A 16,514-nucleotide genomic window follows, 5' to 3' on the forward strand; every position below is an offset into this window, starting at 1 on the left:
TTTTTTTTTTGATGTTACTAGGTCTTTAAATGTATGTTCAGTTTAAGCATTTTCGGCATTTCCCAGACATCTCCTGCAAATGCCTATTTTGCTACCGACAATAAATGGTGAAGGGGCTGTTTAAAAACCGTAACCAGTTTTCTATACTATTTTTAAAACAACGCTCTGATTTAAAAGAAAATAAAATAAAAAGGAATTCTAGTTTTCAGATACACTTCAGAGATCGAAGCAAACTTTTTGCCTTTTATTCAGAAGCCTGTTTGCCTTTAAGTGGACTTACCAGCAAAATAGGTGGAACTTCCTCTTTTCAAAAAAAAAAAAAAGTCAACTGGAATTGTGAAGAGAGGTGATTTTCCAGGTCGGACTTTGAGTCTAATATAATTCCACATTCTTTTTACACTTTTTCTTAGTCTAGATTTAGAATTAGGTTCCATGTCATTTCCTTCTCTGTATTCGTAGTTACTTGGTCCTCCCCCGTTTTCTTGAAATAAGAGAGGTCATAACACATACATAATTCTAGAGGGGGCAGGGAGGTGACACAGGTCACTTCCCAGACTGTTCCCATTCAGAGCTGAGAGTAAGAAAACCGTGAATCGAAACACCTAGAAAGACCAGGGGTGTTAACAGCCTAAGACCATCTTCAAAACTCTGAAGTCGGAGATTTTTGTCTACTGAATGAATATTCAGAGAGGCTCCTGGGCCCCCCAGTGATGACAGTCAAGGTCAAACACAAATCAAAAAACAAGAATGAAGTGCGTCCCTGCAGAGAAACACTGGAGAGCAGTTACAGACAAGAGCTACGTCCACTTGCCTCCACCTCATCAGTGGCATCCTTCTCCAAAATTTTCACATCAAAATAGGATGAATATAACAGAAATGAATTTTCTGGCCAAAAAAAAAAAAAGTAAAAGTTTTCTTTTTGATCTTAAAACATGGATTATTTCTATGGAGCTCTTCTACGTGAGTAAAATGCCCCCGGTTATGTAATGCATGAGATCGTGGTCTGAAATAGGGCCAATTTAGGTCTTTTTGTCCCATAGTCCTATTTTTGAATTATTAAGTCAATTCCTCTGTCCCTGGGTGAGAGAGGGGGTTGGGCAGCAGGGAGTGACCTCGTTGGTAAAACTTAAAACACAGCACTGCAGTTTTCCTCCCGGTAGAGGAAATCTCTGATTTTTTAACCTTCCGAAGAGGAGGGGGAAAGTAGCAGTTTTGCCAGGATTGAAATAGCTGAAGTGACTTTTTAACTTGTATTTTCTGAAATAGAGGACACATACTCTTCAATTAAAAAGCCCCTTGTAGGGACTTTGGCAAATGCTAACACCGTTGCTTTACAATGTTTACAGTTCAGAAAATACGACGGCAGAAAATCCTCATTCATTTAACATTGAAAAGCTGCGAGTTGGCTTCTTTAATGTTGAATAGTCACCGCGATATCGAGCGTGAACTTTCTAAATGTTTTATATTTACACATAAAAATATATTGGTGGCTCACACCCGGAGAGATGCTAGAATAGGGCAGAAATTGTTAACTGGAGAATGGCTGTTTCTCAGGAATGTAGCAAATTTAAGATGTTCTCTGTGCTGCCCAAGCCTCCCACCCCCCCACTCGGAGGCTGGTGTGAACGGGCTCGGCAGTGTTGCAAAGCTAACGGAAACCCTTTTTCCTAATCAAGTCAGGTGAACGTGGATTCTTAGTCAACAATATTATTCACTTACACGAATTATATAGTCACTGAATGGAGTCCGTGATTCCTCTTAATTTTCAGGGGGAAAGCTGAATTCCAGAAATCAGCATTTATTCTGATTGTTAGGCTGTACTTTTTAATTTTGCCATTTAGCATTCTAAATATCAAATACGAACATCACATGATAAATTTGTTCCGCGGTGTGTGCGCTGTGCATCACCTATCACTTGCCATTTAAAACATCCTTCCAGGAAACGGATGCTAGTCTGAAAGTAGTAGATTGTATATTTGTAGTTTTTAAATTATTTGTAGCAATGTCCCAACGATTACCATACTAAATGATCATCAGTGTATATTTTTGTGCAGTTGCCCTATGACAGTTCTTGGTTCTAAAACTTATTTTATCAAATAAGCCTATAATCTTATAAATAACCATTTATAAAATTTATGGAGACGACACCCACCCCATTCACATCATATGGACCAGATCTGTGGAGTTCTTTTTTTGTAAATTCATAAACACCATGCAGTTCGGTGCCTAATAAATGCTTTTTAATGATGAACATTTCTATAATGCTTCTTTAAGAGATCACAATCTGATTTTTCTCACATTAAAATAACTGAAGTCACTTGTGAGACTTAGTTATACTTTGCTGCATTTTAATTAACCTTCAGTGGCTATTAAAGTGGAATGTAAGTTAAACTTTGAAGGAAAGGAAATAAATGTTTTCCATTTTTCGTCTTGATTTATTTTCTGTATGAAAGCAGCTGTGTTTTTGATAGGTTTATGGTTTGCATGAATTAATATTTAAAGTGGCCTGGGCCAATGCATGGCTGTTGCTGTAAATCTTGATGTTTATTTCTGCCTTATAAAATTCTATCATGGCCTACCTGGAATTTAATATTCAGTGGACAAATTAATTGGTTCTTTGCACAACTTTTTTTAATAAGTAAATTATTTTACAAACAAATTTAATTGCAACCTTTGTTTAGCTTGCTTCTAAGAACTTTCCTTAATAAAGCTCACAAAACTTCTCAGCAAATAAATCTCCCGTAAGTAGGAAAAAAGCTAGATTTCATACATGCTTACTTTGAATTAACAGCAACTTTCCATAGGTAAATCTGCTCTTGCAAAAACGTGAGCAGAATATTAAAAAATAATATCTTTATGTTTCATGGTTCTAGAATAGAAGCCATAAATGCAGTAAATACTGTTTGCTGTTTATTTAGCTACTTCAAGCTTCATTTTTCACATTTTCAAGTTTATTAAGTTTAAAAAAAAAAAAGGCAGCCTTGGAAGGCAGCTACTATGGAAAATCGAAGTTTGCATTAAAGATAAAATAGTTTTTTCAGCTCCATGAAAAACCATTCCTGCTGAAACTGCTGTCGAAATTGTGAAGCTGCATGAGTGGAGACTATTGAATCTGTGATTATAGTTTTCTCAGGTTTGTTTATCTCGATGTTCAATGCACTGTGTTTTATAAATAGTTATTAAAGTTGAGTAATACTCAGTTCTATGCAGTGTTATGTGTCATTGGCCTTTTGTGAATGTGCATGTTTTAAACTGCAAATTTTAAACATTTTGTCCTCTCATTGTTATTAAAAATTAAATAAACCGTACCATTACATAAAGAAATTGTTGCAGTTTTAATTGCTAATTTTAGAAACTGGATTAGTTTATAAAACCTTCAAAGCCACTGTAATTATAGTCTGAGAAGGTCCATCCACTTAATGGCGTTTTAACGTTTCGTTGACCACCCCAGTGATGTAGAAAATGGCCCTTCATTGTAATCCACCGAAAGGAAACATGAAGTGGAGCATAATAGGAAGTCAAGTTTGGGGAGAGGCATGGTTAATTAGCATTCCCCCCCAAAAAAAATTCAAACAAAATTTCTGTACTTTGATTGTTCAGTCCAAAAAGCCTCCCGGGATTGTCCCCATGTCCCCATTAGGTATTTAAATCAGCCTGCAAGTCGACAGCTGATTGCTGGCTCCACCTGTAACATGGATGGATTTCCTAAATTTCCTAAGTTTCTAAACCCACCACATTTTTTTTTAAGTTCCTGAAAAAGTGGCTAAGTTGAGCCAGTAACATCTGAAGAAAGTAACCAAAAAACATTAGAAATGCCGTGGGAGACAAAAGCACGAGAAACCCTGGAAAGGAGGCTAAGAGGCTGAGCAAAAACCAGGCTCCAAAAAAAGTGAGCAGTGTCACTGGGGCCCGGAGACCTCCAGGCCAACCCGGGGACACCTGCGAGGTGTGGGCCTCCCACGTGGAACCGCAGCAGCACAAGGTGCGTGGGAGTCACCTGTGGCCCCAGCGACTGATGACACGGTCCCCCCCCTCCCCCCCGCGTGTTTGTACTGACCCCGGGGCAGCCTCACCTGCAGGCTGCAGGGCGGCCCACCTGGCCCACCTGGCCCACCTGCCCCGACCCCGGGTGTCTCCCCCACGCGGCGCCGCTCCTTGACACCCAGAAGGCTCTTCCTGCCGCGGATGCTCCATGGGCTGCGACAAGGCTCCCGGGAAACGGGGCTCTGGTGGCCGCGGCTTTTCGTTCCAGCACAAACGCTGCACCTAGGGCTTCGGGTAAGGGCTCGCTGTCGGAACAGCTGCATTAATAACGAATGTCTAATTGCAATTTTAAAGGAGCCATATATAGGTCAGAGTGTAGGTCAACAGTTTGTCCCCTTAATGGTTTAATGCATTTTGGGGTGCCCGGGGTCTCAGCGGTGGAGCATCTGCCTTGGGCCCAGGACGTGACCCCAGGTCCCGGGTTCGAGTCCCGCGTCGGGCTCCCCGCGTGGAGTCTGCTTCTCCCTCTGCCTGGGTCTCTGCCTCTGTCTTTCTATGGGTCTCTCATGAATAAGTCAATAAAATCTTTTTTAAAAAAATAGTTTAATGCATCGTTACATCCCTGGTTGTCCTGAACATGCACTAAGCTAGGTTTTTCGGTCATGCAAAGGTGAGCTGACCCCAGCGCGAGGATGAGATCCCTAAGTGGCGGTGCCTGCTTTGAGGAACCGTGTGGTTTTCCCATTTTAGACAATCTCTTGCGGGACTCACATCCATCTGGCAAAGTCCCCACTCTGCGACCTGACGAATAATATCCCCGGGGAAAAGGGAAAATAAATAGGTGGGGGAGGAGGAGGGGCCTGTGGGTCCATCTGCACAGCCCCACGCGCGGCTTTAACCCCAAGAAAGCTCGGGAAGGACAACCTCGGCGCGCGGGCCCGGGGCCCCCCAGGGGAGCTGACCTGGGGCAGAGGGCGCCCCGCCTCCCCCCCACAGTGGCCGAGCCCTGGCCCCTCCGGGCCACTGCCTGCCCCGCCCCCCCACCCCACCCGGGGCTCGGGGGTCTCAACCCCGCGGAGGGAAGCCATTCCGCGCAGTCTACGCAGCCCGTCCCGCGGCAGTTAGACCGCCGAGGTGTCGCTGCGGGCTCAGCCACCGCGTGACCCAGCTCCCGGGAAGCAGGGGACACGCGGGGGTGCCCGTCGCGGAGCACGTGCAACAGCCCCCCCGCCCCGCGCCTGCCACTAGCTCATCCGGGGTCTCCCGGCCCTCCCCCTCCCCCCACGGGGCCCTCCAGGTCTTCCCCCTCCCCCCACGGGGCCCTCCCGGCCCTCCCCCTCCCCCCACGGGGCCCTCCAGGTCTTCCCCCTCCCCCCCCACGGGGCCCTCCCGGCCCTCCCCCTCCCCCAACGGGGCCCTCCCGGCCCTCCCCCTCCCCCCATGGGGCCCTCCAGGTCTTCCCCCTCCCCCCCACGGGGCCCTCCCGGCCCTCCCCCTCCCCCCACGGGGCCCTCCAGGTCTTCCCCCTCCCCCCACGGGGCCCTCCCGGCCCTCCCCCTCCCCCCATGGGGCCCTCCAGGTCTTCTCCCTCCCTCCCACGGGGCCCTCCGGGTCTTCCCCCTCCGCCTCCCTCCCCCTCTCCCACGGGGTCTCCCAGCCTCCTCCTGTCCCCGCGGGGCCCTCCCCCTCCCCCACGGGGTCTCCCGGCCCTCACAACACTTGACCAGAGTGAAACCAGTGTAAGAACGCAGGAGCGCCCCCGGGGGCCCTCCCTCCCTCCCTCCCTCCCTCCCTCCCTTTCTTCGTGACCACAGCATATGTGAAGCCACCACTTCGGTCACAGGGGAAGCTGGGGACCAGCAGTCTGAGCTCCTCCGCCATCAGCCGGGGCCAAGGCCCAAGGCCAGAACCTTCAACTGGCTTTCCCAGCGGGGAGGCCCGAGGCAGGCCCAGCGGCCCCCCTACGGCACCCCACGGCCCCCCCACGGCCCCACATGGCCCTCGCATGGCCCCGCACGGCCCCCTTGGGTGGGGACTCTGGCTCGGGGCAGGCCTTGAAAAAGGGCACGTGAGGGCACCCGGCTGGCTCAGTGGACAGCACGCCCCCCCTGATTGGAGGGCCCAGAACCCCAGCCCCACGTTGGGCTAAGAGCTTCCTTCAAAAATTAAAAAGTAAATGAAAATGGGTTGTATTTTAAAAATAAATAAAAATGAAAAGAGCTACCGAGGGTGACGTATGGCAGCCTGAATTCATCTAAACCTGGGCTCCCAGGGCAGCCCCGGTGGCTCAGCGCTCTGGCACCTGCCTTCAGCCCAGGGCGTGACCCCGGGGCCGGGGATCGAGTTCCGCGTCGGGCTCCCTGCGTGGAGCCTGCTTCTCCCTCTGCCTGTGTCTCTCGTGAATAAATAAATAGATAAAATCTTTAAAAAAATAAAAATAAAAAATAAACCTGGCTCCCAAACAGCCCCAGGGGCCGGGTACGTCACAAAACAAAACGAAGGGAACCAGGCCAGGCTGGGGACACCAGGCCGGAGCTGGTGACTGGCCCGTGCATCGCCAGCAGTGGGCGGACTGACCCGGGCCACTGGGCACCCCCAGCGCCACGTCTTCCTGGGGTCACAAGAAGCCAGATTCTTATGAGAAATGTCCCGATTTTTAAATCTATAAAAGTTCACTTCCTTCCCTGCCCTTCACAGGCCCTGATGCAGAAAAGAGCTTTTGTGTGTAATTCAACATCCACGTGGGATTTTTATTTTTTTAAATTTCAAAATCTGAAGTGCTATGTAAAGACATTTCTTTTTCTTGAATAGCAGACAATCTCATTAGGAAGATAAAACGAAGCGCTTTGATCTTAAATCTCAAATGAAGTTCACGAAAATGTAAAGTATTTTATTTATTCTAACCCAGCAGGATACATGCCCAAGTGTGTAATCAACAGACACAGAACACAGCGGCGGAAGGGACGGAGAACGCGGCCACCGGCTGCTGGGCCCTCGAGTCCACAGTGACCAACATAAATAATCAGTGTGCCTGCTAAATAATTAGTGCCGTCCACGTGGTAAATACACTGTTACAACTCTTTACATTTGTACATAAGTCATTTTACAAATAAATGCTTTGAGACCAGGCTGTCCGACTTTCATTTAAACACCAAGGGTCCTTGCACCAAGGGTCCAGCAATAAATATTCCCTCAGGTGGGTGGGGGAAATGCTTTGACCTAAGGTCTGTGTTAGGATGGAAATTGGAGCAAAGATTTAAGACTTTAAACTGCTCGTGTGATTAGTGAAATCTCATGTTCTGAAAATGCACAAAGTCTAGTTACTAACTTCACACGTAACTGTCCTCCCGACGCTAATGGCGTTGGTGGTTGGGCTGCTTCCCCAAATCACGACTACCTTGGGCTGCTCACTTGTTAATTCTTTTAAGAGAAGCTGCAGTGACTGCAGTCGGGTATTTCCCTTGGCTTCCTGACGCTCTCAGCGTTAGGACCCACTGAACAACTCACAAGGACCAAAGGACGCCCCGGCCTCCTCTGGGCAGCGCAGCCAGCCTGTCCCGACGCCGCCTCAGCCAGTCTGCACCTTTGCAGTCCACCTGCTGCACGTGTCGCATGAATGTAGCACAGCCTGAAATGCCATCACCACCAGTTCTGGGGGTGAAAGCCGAGGCGGCGGCACCCCCCATTCTGCACCGGGGCCTGGGAAGCTGGAGGCTATGAGGGTGCTGCGTTCTCCTTGCACGTTCGTCTGGGCCGTGGCCAGGTCCCGGGACACTGCCCCCGGAGGTCCTCGCGGCGGTGGCTCGCCCTGCACCTGCCCACGGCGGGCCCACCACCCGCAGGCCCAATGGCTGCAGCTGGTCAGCTGGGACTGAAGTCCGGGCAGCTCTTCCCGGGCAGCGGGGGCTCCTGCTGGAGCGGGTAAGCGAAGTACTGGGGTGACACCAGGAACCCCGACGGCTGCGCCAGGTGGATGGGGTGGCCCGTGGTGTAGGGTGGGGGCGGGGAGGGCACCAGGCAGCCGGGCTCTGCTCGGGCAAAGGAGAACCTGCGGATGGAGCCCCCGGTGGAGCTGGAGCTGGTGGCCGTGCTGGACTGGCGGGACGGCGCGCGCAGGCCGGCGGAGGGCAGGATCATGGGCAGGGCCTCTGTCTGATAGCTGCGCAGCGAGAAGCGGATGGGCTGCTGGGACGGCTCCTTGGGCCTCAGGCAGGTGCAGCAGTAGACCGCCACCAAGGAGCCCAGGATGATGAAGGCCACGAAGATGGAGCCAACGATGAGGAAGGGCACGTACACGGGCTCTGAAAGGCAAAGCCGCCCGGGCTGCAGCAGAGTCCCCCGAACGGCAGGCGGCCTGGCCCCAGCCCCGGACCCACCGCTGTCCCCCGCCATCCCCACCACCAGCCCGGGCAACCCGCCGGCGGCTCCTCGTGGGAGGACGCGGGCTCACACCCACACCCACAGCTTGCCCTCGCGTGGCTCCCGTGGAAACCCGGGGGAACGGCCTCCTCCCGCTGCCTGCAGCGAGGGGACGGCCAGCGGGCTGGTCACCGGGACTCTGGACGGACACCCCATCGGGGTGGGCAGAGGGTGGGAGCGGGTGGTGCACACGCCCTCGGGTCCCAGCGCGTCCTGCCCGTGCACCCTGGCCTGTGCATGGGCCGCATCCTCACAGGAGCAGGGAGCCCCGGAAGGAACCTTCCGGGGCCCCGCTGGCCTGGCCCGCAGCGCAGTCCCCAGCTCTGGGTACTTCCTGCAGCGCCACCCCTCTACCCCCCGCACCCCACCCAGGCTCTGTACGGTCAGGCTCATCTAGGTCCTGAGGCAGCTGGGAGTGGGAGTCAGTGGCCGTTCCACACCACGGCCCCCACGGGGCTGGGTCCCACCCTGAGCCGCCCCCTGCCCCCCAGGAGACCCCACTCCGAGTGGCCCCATCTGGGAGAGCCACCTCTGTGGGCTCTTTGGCCCGCACCCAAGTGGCTCTGGGTCTGACCTTCCCAGGACACGCGTGTGCAAGCCTGGGTGACGGTGACACTCAACCGAGAGATTGGTGGCTCCCGCATGTCGGCCTCACCTCCCACCCACTCGGCCCCTTGTAGCACCCTGCCCTTGCACCACCCTGCCGTCTAGCACCCCTACCCTCCCGGCACCCCACCGTCTAGCACCCTGCCCTCCCACCACCCTGCTGTCACAGCGCCCTGTAGAAGGTGAGGGCAGGGCCGGGGTGGGGGGGTGGGGGGGGACTCAGCGGTTTAGCGCTGCCTTCAGCTCAGGGCTTGACCCCGGGGTCCCAGGATCGAGTCCGCATTGGGCTCCCTGCATGGAGCCTGCTTCTCCCTCTGCCTGTGTCTCTGCCTCTCTCCCTGTGTCTCTCATGAATAAATAAATAAAATCTTTAGAAAAAAAGAGAAAAAAGAAGGCAAAGGCAAAGTGACTGCCGACCACCGCCTGTGCCTGTGCCCGGTCTAAGCACCCCGCCCGCCCCCTCCGTCCTCAGCCCAACTGCCCTGAGAACAGCGCACCCACTTTAGAGGGACACGAGGCCCAGAGCAGCTAAGTGACCTGCCCAGGTCACCCAGCCGCCCGCTGTCCTGGGGCGGCCAAGCCGATTGGGGTTGGGGGAGCCCCCTGCACACTGCGCACTGACAAGCCCGCAGGCCCCAGGGCCCCAGGGGCAGTGCTGAGCCGAGGAAAAGGTCTGTATGTCTTTTTTTTTTTTTTTTTTAACAAGCCAGGGCGGCCTGGGGATCCCCGCTTGCCCCGAGCACCCTTTCCCCCCAGAGCAGCCCCCAGATGCCCCTGGAGGTGCAATTCCTGCGGCCGCGACCTGCTTATGCTCCCTGGGGGCTGCGCTGGGCGCTGGGCGGACGGTGACCCGGGGTGACCCGGCGCCATCCACCCTCTTCCCCGGTTCCCCGGGGACCTTCCGTGGCCGCTCCCGAGAGGGGGCTCTGGGATGTCACCCGCTCCGGGTTCCCACCCGGTTCCCTGACGCTCCCATTCGGGTGCAAGGCTTTTTCTTCTCTCTCTCCCTCTTTTTCTTTTCTTTTTTCTGTTTTCTTTCTTTTAGGTGTAACGTTCCTGCGCTGGGCCAGGGTTCGCTCGCTCCGGACTCAGCGGAATCTGCCCCGCGCGTTCCCGCCTGAGGACGGGGGCGACCGCGTCTCTGCGTGTCCGCCCCGGGCCCCGCGCGGGCGAAGGGCGCGACAGGGGGGCTGCCCGCGGGGCCGACCCGGGGCGGAGGAGCGCGGGGGAGTCTGCGGCTCGGGACCCCCGCGAGCGCGCCCCCGGGTGGGGGGGAAGTGGCCCAGCCGCTCGGCCCCGCGGGGCTGCAGAGGGGCGTCGCCCCCCCCCAGCCGGGCGCGCACCGGGGGCCCCAGCGCCCCAAGACCGCGATCCCGCCGCCGCCCCCTGGCCCTTCCCCTCGGCCCTCGGCCCCGGGAGCTCCAGCCGCCTCGCCCGCGGCCGCCCGGTGCAGGCCCGCGCTCCTCGCCGTCCGCCACCCTCGCTCGGGCACCCGCCGAGACCCCGCCGGGCGGGAGTCGGGGCGCAAAGGAATGAGGGGCGCGGGCCCGGGGCCGTCCGCGGCGCACGCGGGGGTCGGGGACTGCGGGGGGGAAGGGGACCCGGGAGCCGGGGAGGGGACCCGGGGCTGGAGAGGGGCATCGGGGGGCCGGGGAAGGGACCCGGGGGCCGAGGATGGGGACCCGAGGCTGGAGAGGGAGATCGGGGACCGGGGATTGGACCCGGGGCCGGGGATGGGGACCCGGGGCTGGAGAGGGGGATCGGGGACCGGGGAACCGGGGATGGGGACCCGGGGCTGGAGAGGGGGATCGGGGACCGGGGAACCGGGGAGGGGACCCAGGAACCGGGGAGGGGACCCGGGAGCTGGGGATGGGGCCCCGGGGCTGGAGAGGGGGATCGGGGACCCGGGATCGGACCCGGGGCCGGGGATGGGGACCCGGGGCTGGAGAGGGGCATCGGGGACCGGGGAACCGGGGAGGGGACCCAGGAACCGGGGAGGGGCCGGGGGATCAGGGACCCGGGCCGGGCGGGAGCACCCGGCGGGCCGGCACTTACGCGCGGTGACGCCCGGGGGCTGGCGCCCGCCGCGGTCGTTGGTGCACCCGCCCTGCTCCAGCCTGGCGTCGGCCGCGGCGCAGCAGTAGCGCAGCGCGCAGGAGCCGCAGCAGATGGTGGCGTCCGGCGTGTCGAAGTCCTCGGGGCACTGGAAGCCGTCGTGGTCGCCGCCGTGCGCGTCCACCCAGCCGTGGCAGTACTCCCCCGCCTGCTGGGCGGCCGCGGGGCTCCGGCGCAGCGCGCCCAGGACGAGCCAGAGCGCCAGCAGCGGCCTCATGGCGGGCGGGGGCGCGGGCGCGGGCGCGGGGCTAGCGGGGCGCGGGGAGGCGGCGGGGGCCGCGCCGAGGGCTGCGCAGCGGGGCCGTGAGCATGGGGGGCGCGGGCAAGGGCGCCGGCAAGGGCGGGCGGGCGCTGCTGCGGGGGCCGCGACCCAGCGCCGCGGGGCTCATTCCGCCGCCCGCCTCCTCCGCCCCGGCCTGGCGCCCCTCCGCGCCCGCGACCCAGTCCCGCGCCCCGGCCGAGCCCGACGTGGGGCGGGGCCTGCCCGCGAGCGGCCGCCCGGCCCCGCGCCCCTGCTCGGCCGCCGCCGTCGGCCCGCCTGCGAGTGGCCTGGCACCGACGGCCCCGGGATGCTGCCGCCCGGCCGCGGGGCGCCCTTTAAAGGGAAGAGGGCGGGGGAGCCGCGACGCTCCGGGAAGAGTCCGCCCTCCCGGGTCGCCGCTGGCGCTCATCACCGCGGGCGCGGCCGCCCGTCCCCGCTCTCGGCTCGCGCGCCCCTGCGGATCCCCCCCGGATCCCCCCGCGCATCCCCCCCGGATCCCCCCGCGCATCCCCCCATCCACCCCCCGCGCATCCCCCCCTCGCGCATCCCCTCGACCCACCCCGCGGATACCCCCCCATACCCCCCAGCAGATCCCCCCCAGGATCTCCCCCTTCCCTCCCGCGGATCCCCCCCACAGCGGATCCCCCCAGATCCCCTCCCCCGCGCATCCCCTCATCACCCCCCGCGCATCCCCCCCATCACCCCCGTAGATCTCCCCCATCTCTCCCGCGGATCCACCCCCCTCATCCCCCCACGGATCCCCCCCACATCCCCCCCGTGGATCCCCCCGCGCATCCCCACCCGCGCAATCCCCCCATCCCCTCCCTTGCTCATCCCCATCCCCCTGGATTCCCCCCGCGCATCCCCCCCACCCGCGCATCCCCCCATCCTCCCCGCGGATTCCCCCCATCCCCTCCCTTGCGGATCCCCCCCATCCACCCCCCGCGCATCCCCCCCTCGCGCATCCCCTCGATCCCCGCAGCGAATACCCCCCCATACCCCCAGCGGATCCCCCCCAGGATCTCCCCCTTCCCTCCCGCGGATCCCCCCCACAGTGGATCCCCCCAGATCTCCTCCCCCGCGCATCCCCCCATCACCCCCCCGCATCCCCCCCATCACTCCGATAGATCTCCCCCATCTCTCCCGCGGATCCACCCCCGTCATCCCCCCACGGATTCCCCCCCCCCGCGCATCCCCCCCACGGATCCCCCCCGCGGATCCCTTCCCTGGATGCCCCCCCCCCGTGCATACCCCCCATCCCCCCGACGCATCCCCGCTTCGCTCATCCCCCACCCCCCCGCACACACCCCACATCGCCCCCGGCGCATCCCCGCCCCCCCCCCCCCCGCGCATACCCCCGCGCGCGCATCTCTCCCCGCGGATCCCCCCTCCCAGGACCGCGCCCCGCACGGTGTGGGGGGGGGGGACGGGCTCCGCGGAGCCCGGGCCAAGGCCACCAACCCCGTGCGACCTTCCCGCGCCCCTCGGGACCGACGAGCTAAAGAGCGGGCGCGACGGCCGCGGCGAGGGGCACCCTGCGCCGCCTGCGGCACCTGCTCCGGGCGCTCAGGATGCGAGGTCAAGGGGCCGCCAACTTTTGCACTTAGGTTCCACTTGGAGGAGGACGGGCACGTTCGCACACCCGCGCGCACACCCTCCCCCCTCCGCGTGCCGCCCTCCCCGGTCACCTCCACCAGTCCAGGGCAGCTCCAAAACCCTCAAAGAGCACGACTTCGTTCACGCCCACAAAGGAAATAAAAGAACAAAATTAATGATAATTGAGCCGATCTGAACTTCTGTTGGGGCAAAGAAACACATTTATTTAAAGGATGTGTCCCCTGTGTGCCATTTGCAGGGCCGCGGCCCCCTCGGCGGCGGCGCAAGGGCCTTAGGACACCGGCGTCATGTGAAACCAGGCTAAACGTGGGCATTTATTTTTACTGCATCCTGAACTTCCTCTCCTCGGCTGCTGGTGGGTGTGAATGTGTTCCACGTACCCCGACCTATTTGTCAGACACTCTGAATGCCCGTGTCACTGATTTAGATGTTGGCAAGTTGAGTGGAACAAAAGAGACAAAAGTGAGCTGTGCACCAGCAATAAAAAGTGTGGGTCTCAAAAGCATCTACCACACCCGCAGCTTCCCCATGGTCCCCAGGCGGTTCAGAGCTGCTTTTTTTTTTTTAAACTCTGAATAAAACGGTTTCTTTTTTTTTTTTTCAATCCAAGTTAAAATACATTCCAAGTTAAAAAGAAAAATTACTTCTGACTTTTGCTTTTAAATATTGAGATTAGCATTTAGGTAGGAAAATGTAAAAATAATGTCCAGCATGTCAGGTGCTAAGTAGGACTGTGTAAATATTTAGCTTTCTTGCTCTCTTAGAAATAGATACTGCTTGGGACAATAATAAGCTATTAAATAAAACCAAATAAAGTTCTGGCTTTTATCCACAAACAAACAATGGTACAGTTTTTCTTGACTTCGGCATATGGGAAGATTGTTTTTGCAAAAATTTCTTGGGTGCTATATTTTTATTCCCAAAAACTAAGAAAAGTTCTTGCCAGACTTAAAGTTTTTTTCAAGTTGTTTTTTTAGGAGCGTTGTTTGGATTGTGCATATCCTGAACAACTCAGGGGAAAGGCCATTCAGAACCACAGCAAAAGTGAGCTCCCCTGATCATAATAAGATGATAAAACCACAAAGACATGTTTACTGCTAATAACTTGCCCAGAACCACACCTCTTTGCGTTATTTTTGTTCAATTTAAAGGAATTCCATTACATCACAACTGCAAAAGGTCCTGCAACAGGACCGTTTGCTGGTCCCCCAAGGGTCAAGTTTCGCTCATTATCCAGCTGTTCTTTGATAGCATTAATATTTTAAGGAGTGATTTGTTGGCGCTTACCTCCCATTAATTACATTCTCGGTGCCACAGTGGGATTCTTTTTCCTTAGGACACCAAGGATAATTAATTCCTTCATTCAAAGCCCCTGTCCATTTGACTTATTTAGAGGGCATTTTTTTCGAATTTAGTTAGATGTTTACCAGTGGAAATAACCTGACTTTCGAATCACTTGATACTCTATAGATCTGATGTGTGGGAGCATTAGAGCAACTCTCGCCTCGCTTTCCCATCCAGACCCAGGTGCCTCTAAACCATTAAAAGGGTCAGCTCAGGGGGCACGCCCCCGGGGGGTGGATCTTTGTCATAGGAGAGCTCCTGTGGAAGGTGTTTGGATCTTTGTCATAGGAGAGCTCCTAAAATCTACACTGACAAAGTTTAACTCCAAAAGTGATGTTCTCAGAACGCTCTTAGTGAATAGTAAGAGGATATGCATCTCTTTTTAGGTTTATGAACGTCCACATGTTCTGTTATTCTGTTATTACTTTAATAGCAAAGGAAGATCAAAAAGTCCTCATAGACCCCCCGCAAAGACTCTAGGGGGAAGACACGGAGATGGAAAATAAAATCTATACCATCTGGGGTATTATGTGGAGGTTTGGGAAATTCTATATTTTTCCTTATCTCAGTAACACAAATTCCATATTTTGGTGAATAACACAATTATAAGGGATCATTTCCTCAGCCTACATTCTCTTGTGGCCCTGCCTCCAGGAAATTCTATAGGAAATGAGTTAAATGATATGATGTCTGGGATTTGCTTTAATAAACACCACACCAGCAGGAGAGAGAGAAAGAGCGAAGGGGAGGGAGGGAGAGAAAGAGAGAGTGAGGAAGGAGGGAGAGAGGGAGAGAAAGGAGGGAGGGAGGGAAGGGGCAAGAGGGGGAGGAGGAAGGGAGGGAGGGAGGGAGGCAGGGAGGGAGGGAGGAAGAAAAGAAAGAAGGGAGGAAAAAAAAGAGGGTAGGGGAGAAATGGAAGATGGAATAGAAACAACTGGAACACCATGGACAGTAGCTAATCATCGTAGCTGCATGAAGGTGCTGGTACAACGGAAATGCAATTCTTTCTATTTTTTATGTAAGAAGAAAAACTACATACACACATTTTTAAAATTTTTTCTTGGTAAGAATTGATAGCAGCATGAAACGACCTCTGGACCATACTTTTAAACTTTGTCTTGTTTCCTTCTTGTTTTATAGTCTTTGGAGAAAAGATTTGAGAAAAGCAAAGGCAGAGAGGTAAAGAAAAATCAGGCAAAATAAATGCACCAGAAAGGGTTGGAAGCAAAATGTACTAAAGAAAAGGAGGAGAAAAGGCCAAAGGAATACGGAAGTGAAGATAAATAAGTGATCAAATAAATGTATTAATTAATAAGAAGGACACTTCACTTTGGCTTTGGAAATCCACACACCCCCCCGCCATTATTTGCATTTTGATCTGGAAATAAACTAGAAAACAAAAAGTTTCTCAACCCTCCCTCAAGCTCCTTCGTGCAGTGACTTCTTATCACTAACCTTCCTTTAATAACCTTGCCCAGGACTTCATGGAATTTCCTTTCTTTTCTAATTGTTTTTTATTGGAGTTCAATTTGCCAACGTGTAGCATAACACCCAGTGTTCAATCCACCAAGTGCCCCCCTCAGTGCCCGTCACCCAGTCACCCCAACCCCCACCCACCCTCCACCCCCCACCCCCCCACCCCTCCACCCCTCCACCCCGCCCACCTCCCTTGGAACTTCCTTTCTTGAATCATTCACTGTAGATCTCTTATTCCAGGCCCCGTGGATCTGAGTTTCTGGAAAGGTAGTTTCCCTCCAACCTGCTTGGGCGTGGATCTGCCGCTGGAGAACAGGGTGCCCGGAAGCATCCACCCAGCGCCCAGTAGCCCAGCAGCCCAGCACCCCACTGCCCCTTCCCCTGCCCTGTGTGGAGCAGCCGAGGCTTCACTTAGGAAGAGGGGATTAGACATAGCACCCCCAGAGTAGTGCGTCTCTAACCATAGGTGTCCAGGTGGTACCTCATTTAGGAAGAGGAGATTAGACATAGTGCCCCCTGAGTAGTGCGTCTCTCACCATAGGTGTCCAGGTGGTACCTGACTTAGGAAGAGGAGATTAGACATAGTGCCCCCACCCCCCAAGTAGTGCGTCTCTCACCATAGGTGTCCAGGTGGTACCTGACTTAGGAAGAGGAGATTAGACATAGTGCCCCCCCCAGTAGTGCGTCTCTA

At 55.7% G+C, this 16,514-nt stretch overlaps 2 protein-coding genes across 7 annotated transcripts in view; one reads left to right on the forward strand and one right to left on the reverse strand.

Annotated features, from left to right (window-relative positions):
* ATP8A1 (ATPase phospholipid transporting 8A1) overlaps positions 1-3,324 on the forward strand; it is a 223,950-nt gene extending 220,626 nt beyond the window's left edge. For all 6 annotated transcript variants that reach the window (XM_072749097.1, XM_072749099.1, XM_072749096.1 and 3 more), the window contains one exon: positions 22-3,324. The gene's annotated coding sequence lies outside the window, so the exon portion shown is untranslated. The remainder of the gene's footprint in view (positions 1-21) is intronic.
* A 3,529-nt stretch (positions 3,325-6,853) lies between these two features.
* SHISA3 (shisa family member 3) lies at positions 6,854-11,507 on the reverse strand. The gene is made up of 2 exons (XM_025986059.2): positions 11,065-11,507; positions 6,854-8,285 (listed from the first exon to the last, which is right to left on the reverse strand). The coding sequence occupies exons 1-2, from the start codon at positions 11,339-11,341 to the stop codon at positions 7,846-7,848; spliced, it is 717 nt and encodes a 238-aa protein (XP_025841844.1). The 5' UTR covers positions 11,342-11,507; the 3' UTR covers positions 6,854-7,845.
* Between the last annotated feature and the right edge of the window lie 5,007 nt (positions 11,508-16,514).

Source organism: Vulpes vulpes, chromosome 2 (assembly GCF_048418805.1).
Source record: "Vulpes vulpes isolate BD-2025 chromosome 2, VulVul3, whole genome shotgun sequence".
In the NCBI taxonomy this organism is placed as follows: domain Eukaryota; kingdom Metazoa; phylum Chordata; class Mammalia; order Carnivora; family Canidae; genus Vulpes; species Vulpes vulpes.

What these genes read in the sequence shown, in the direction of transcription:
- SHISA3 (XM_025986059.2), bottom strand. Translation starts at nt 11,341, where the DNA reads ATGAGGCCGCTGCTGGCGCTCTGGCTCGTCCTGGGCGCGCTGCGCCGG. An exon ending in GCCCCCGGGCGTCACCGCGC is followed by an intron (nt 8,286 to 11,064) that starts GTAAGTGCCGGC and finishes TTTGCCTTTCAG; the next exon opens with AGCCCGTGTACGTGCCCTTC.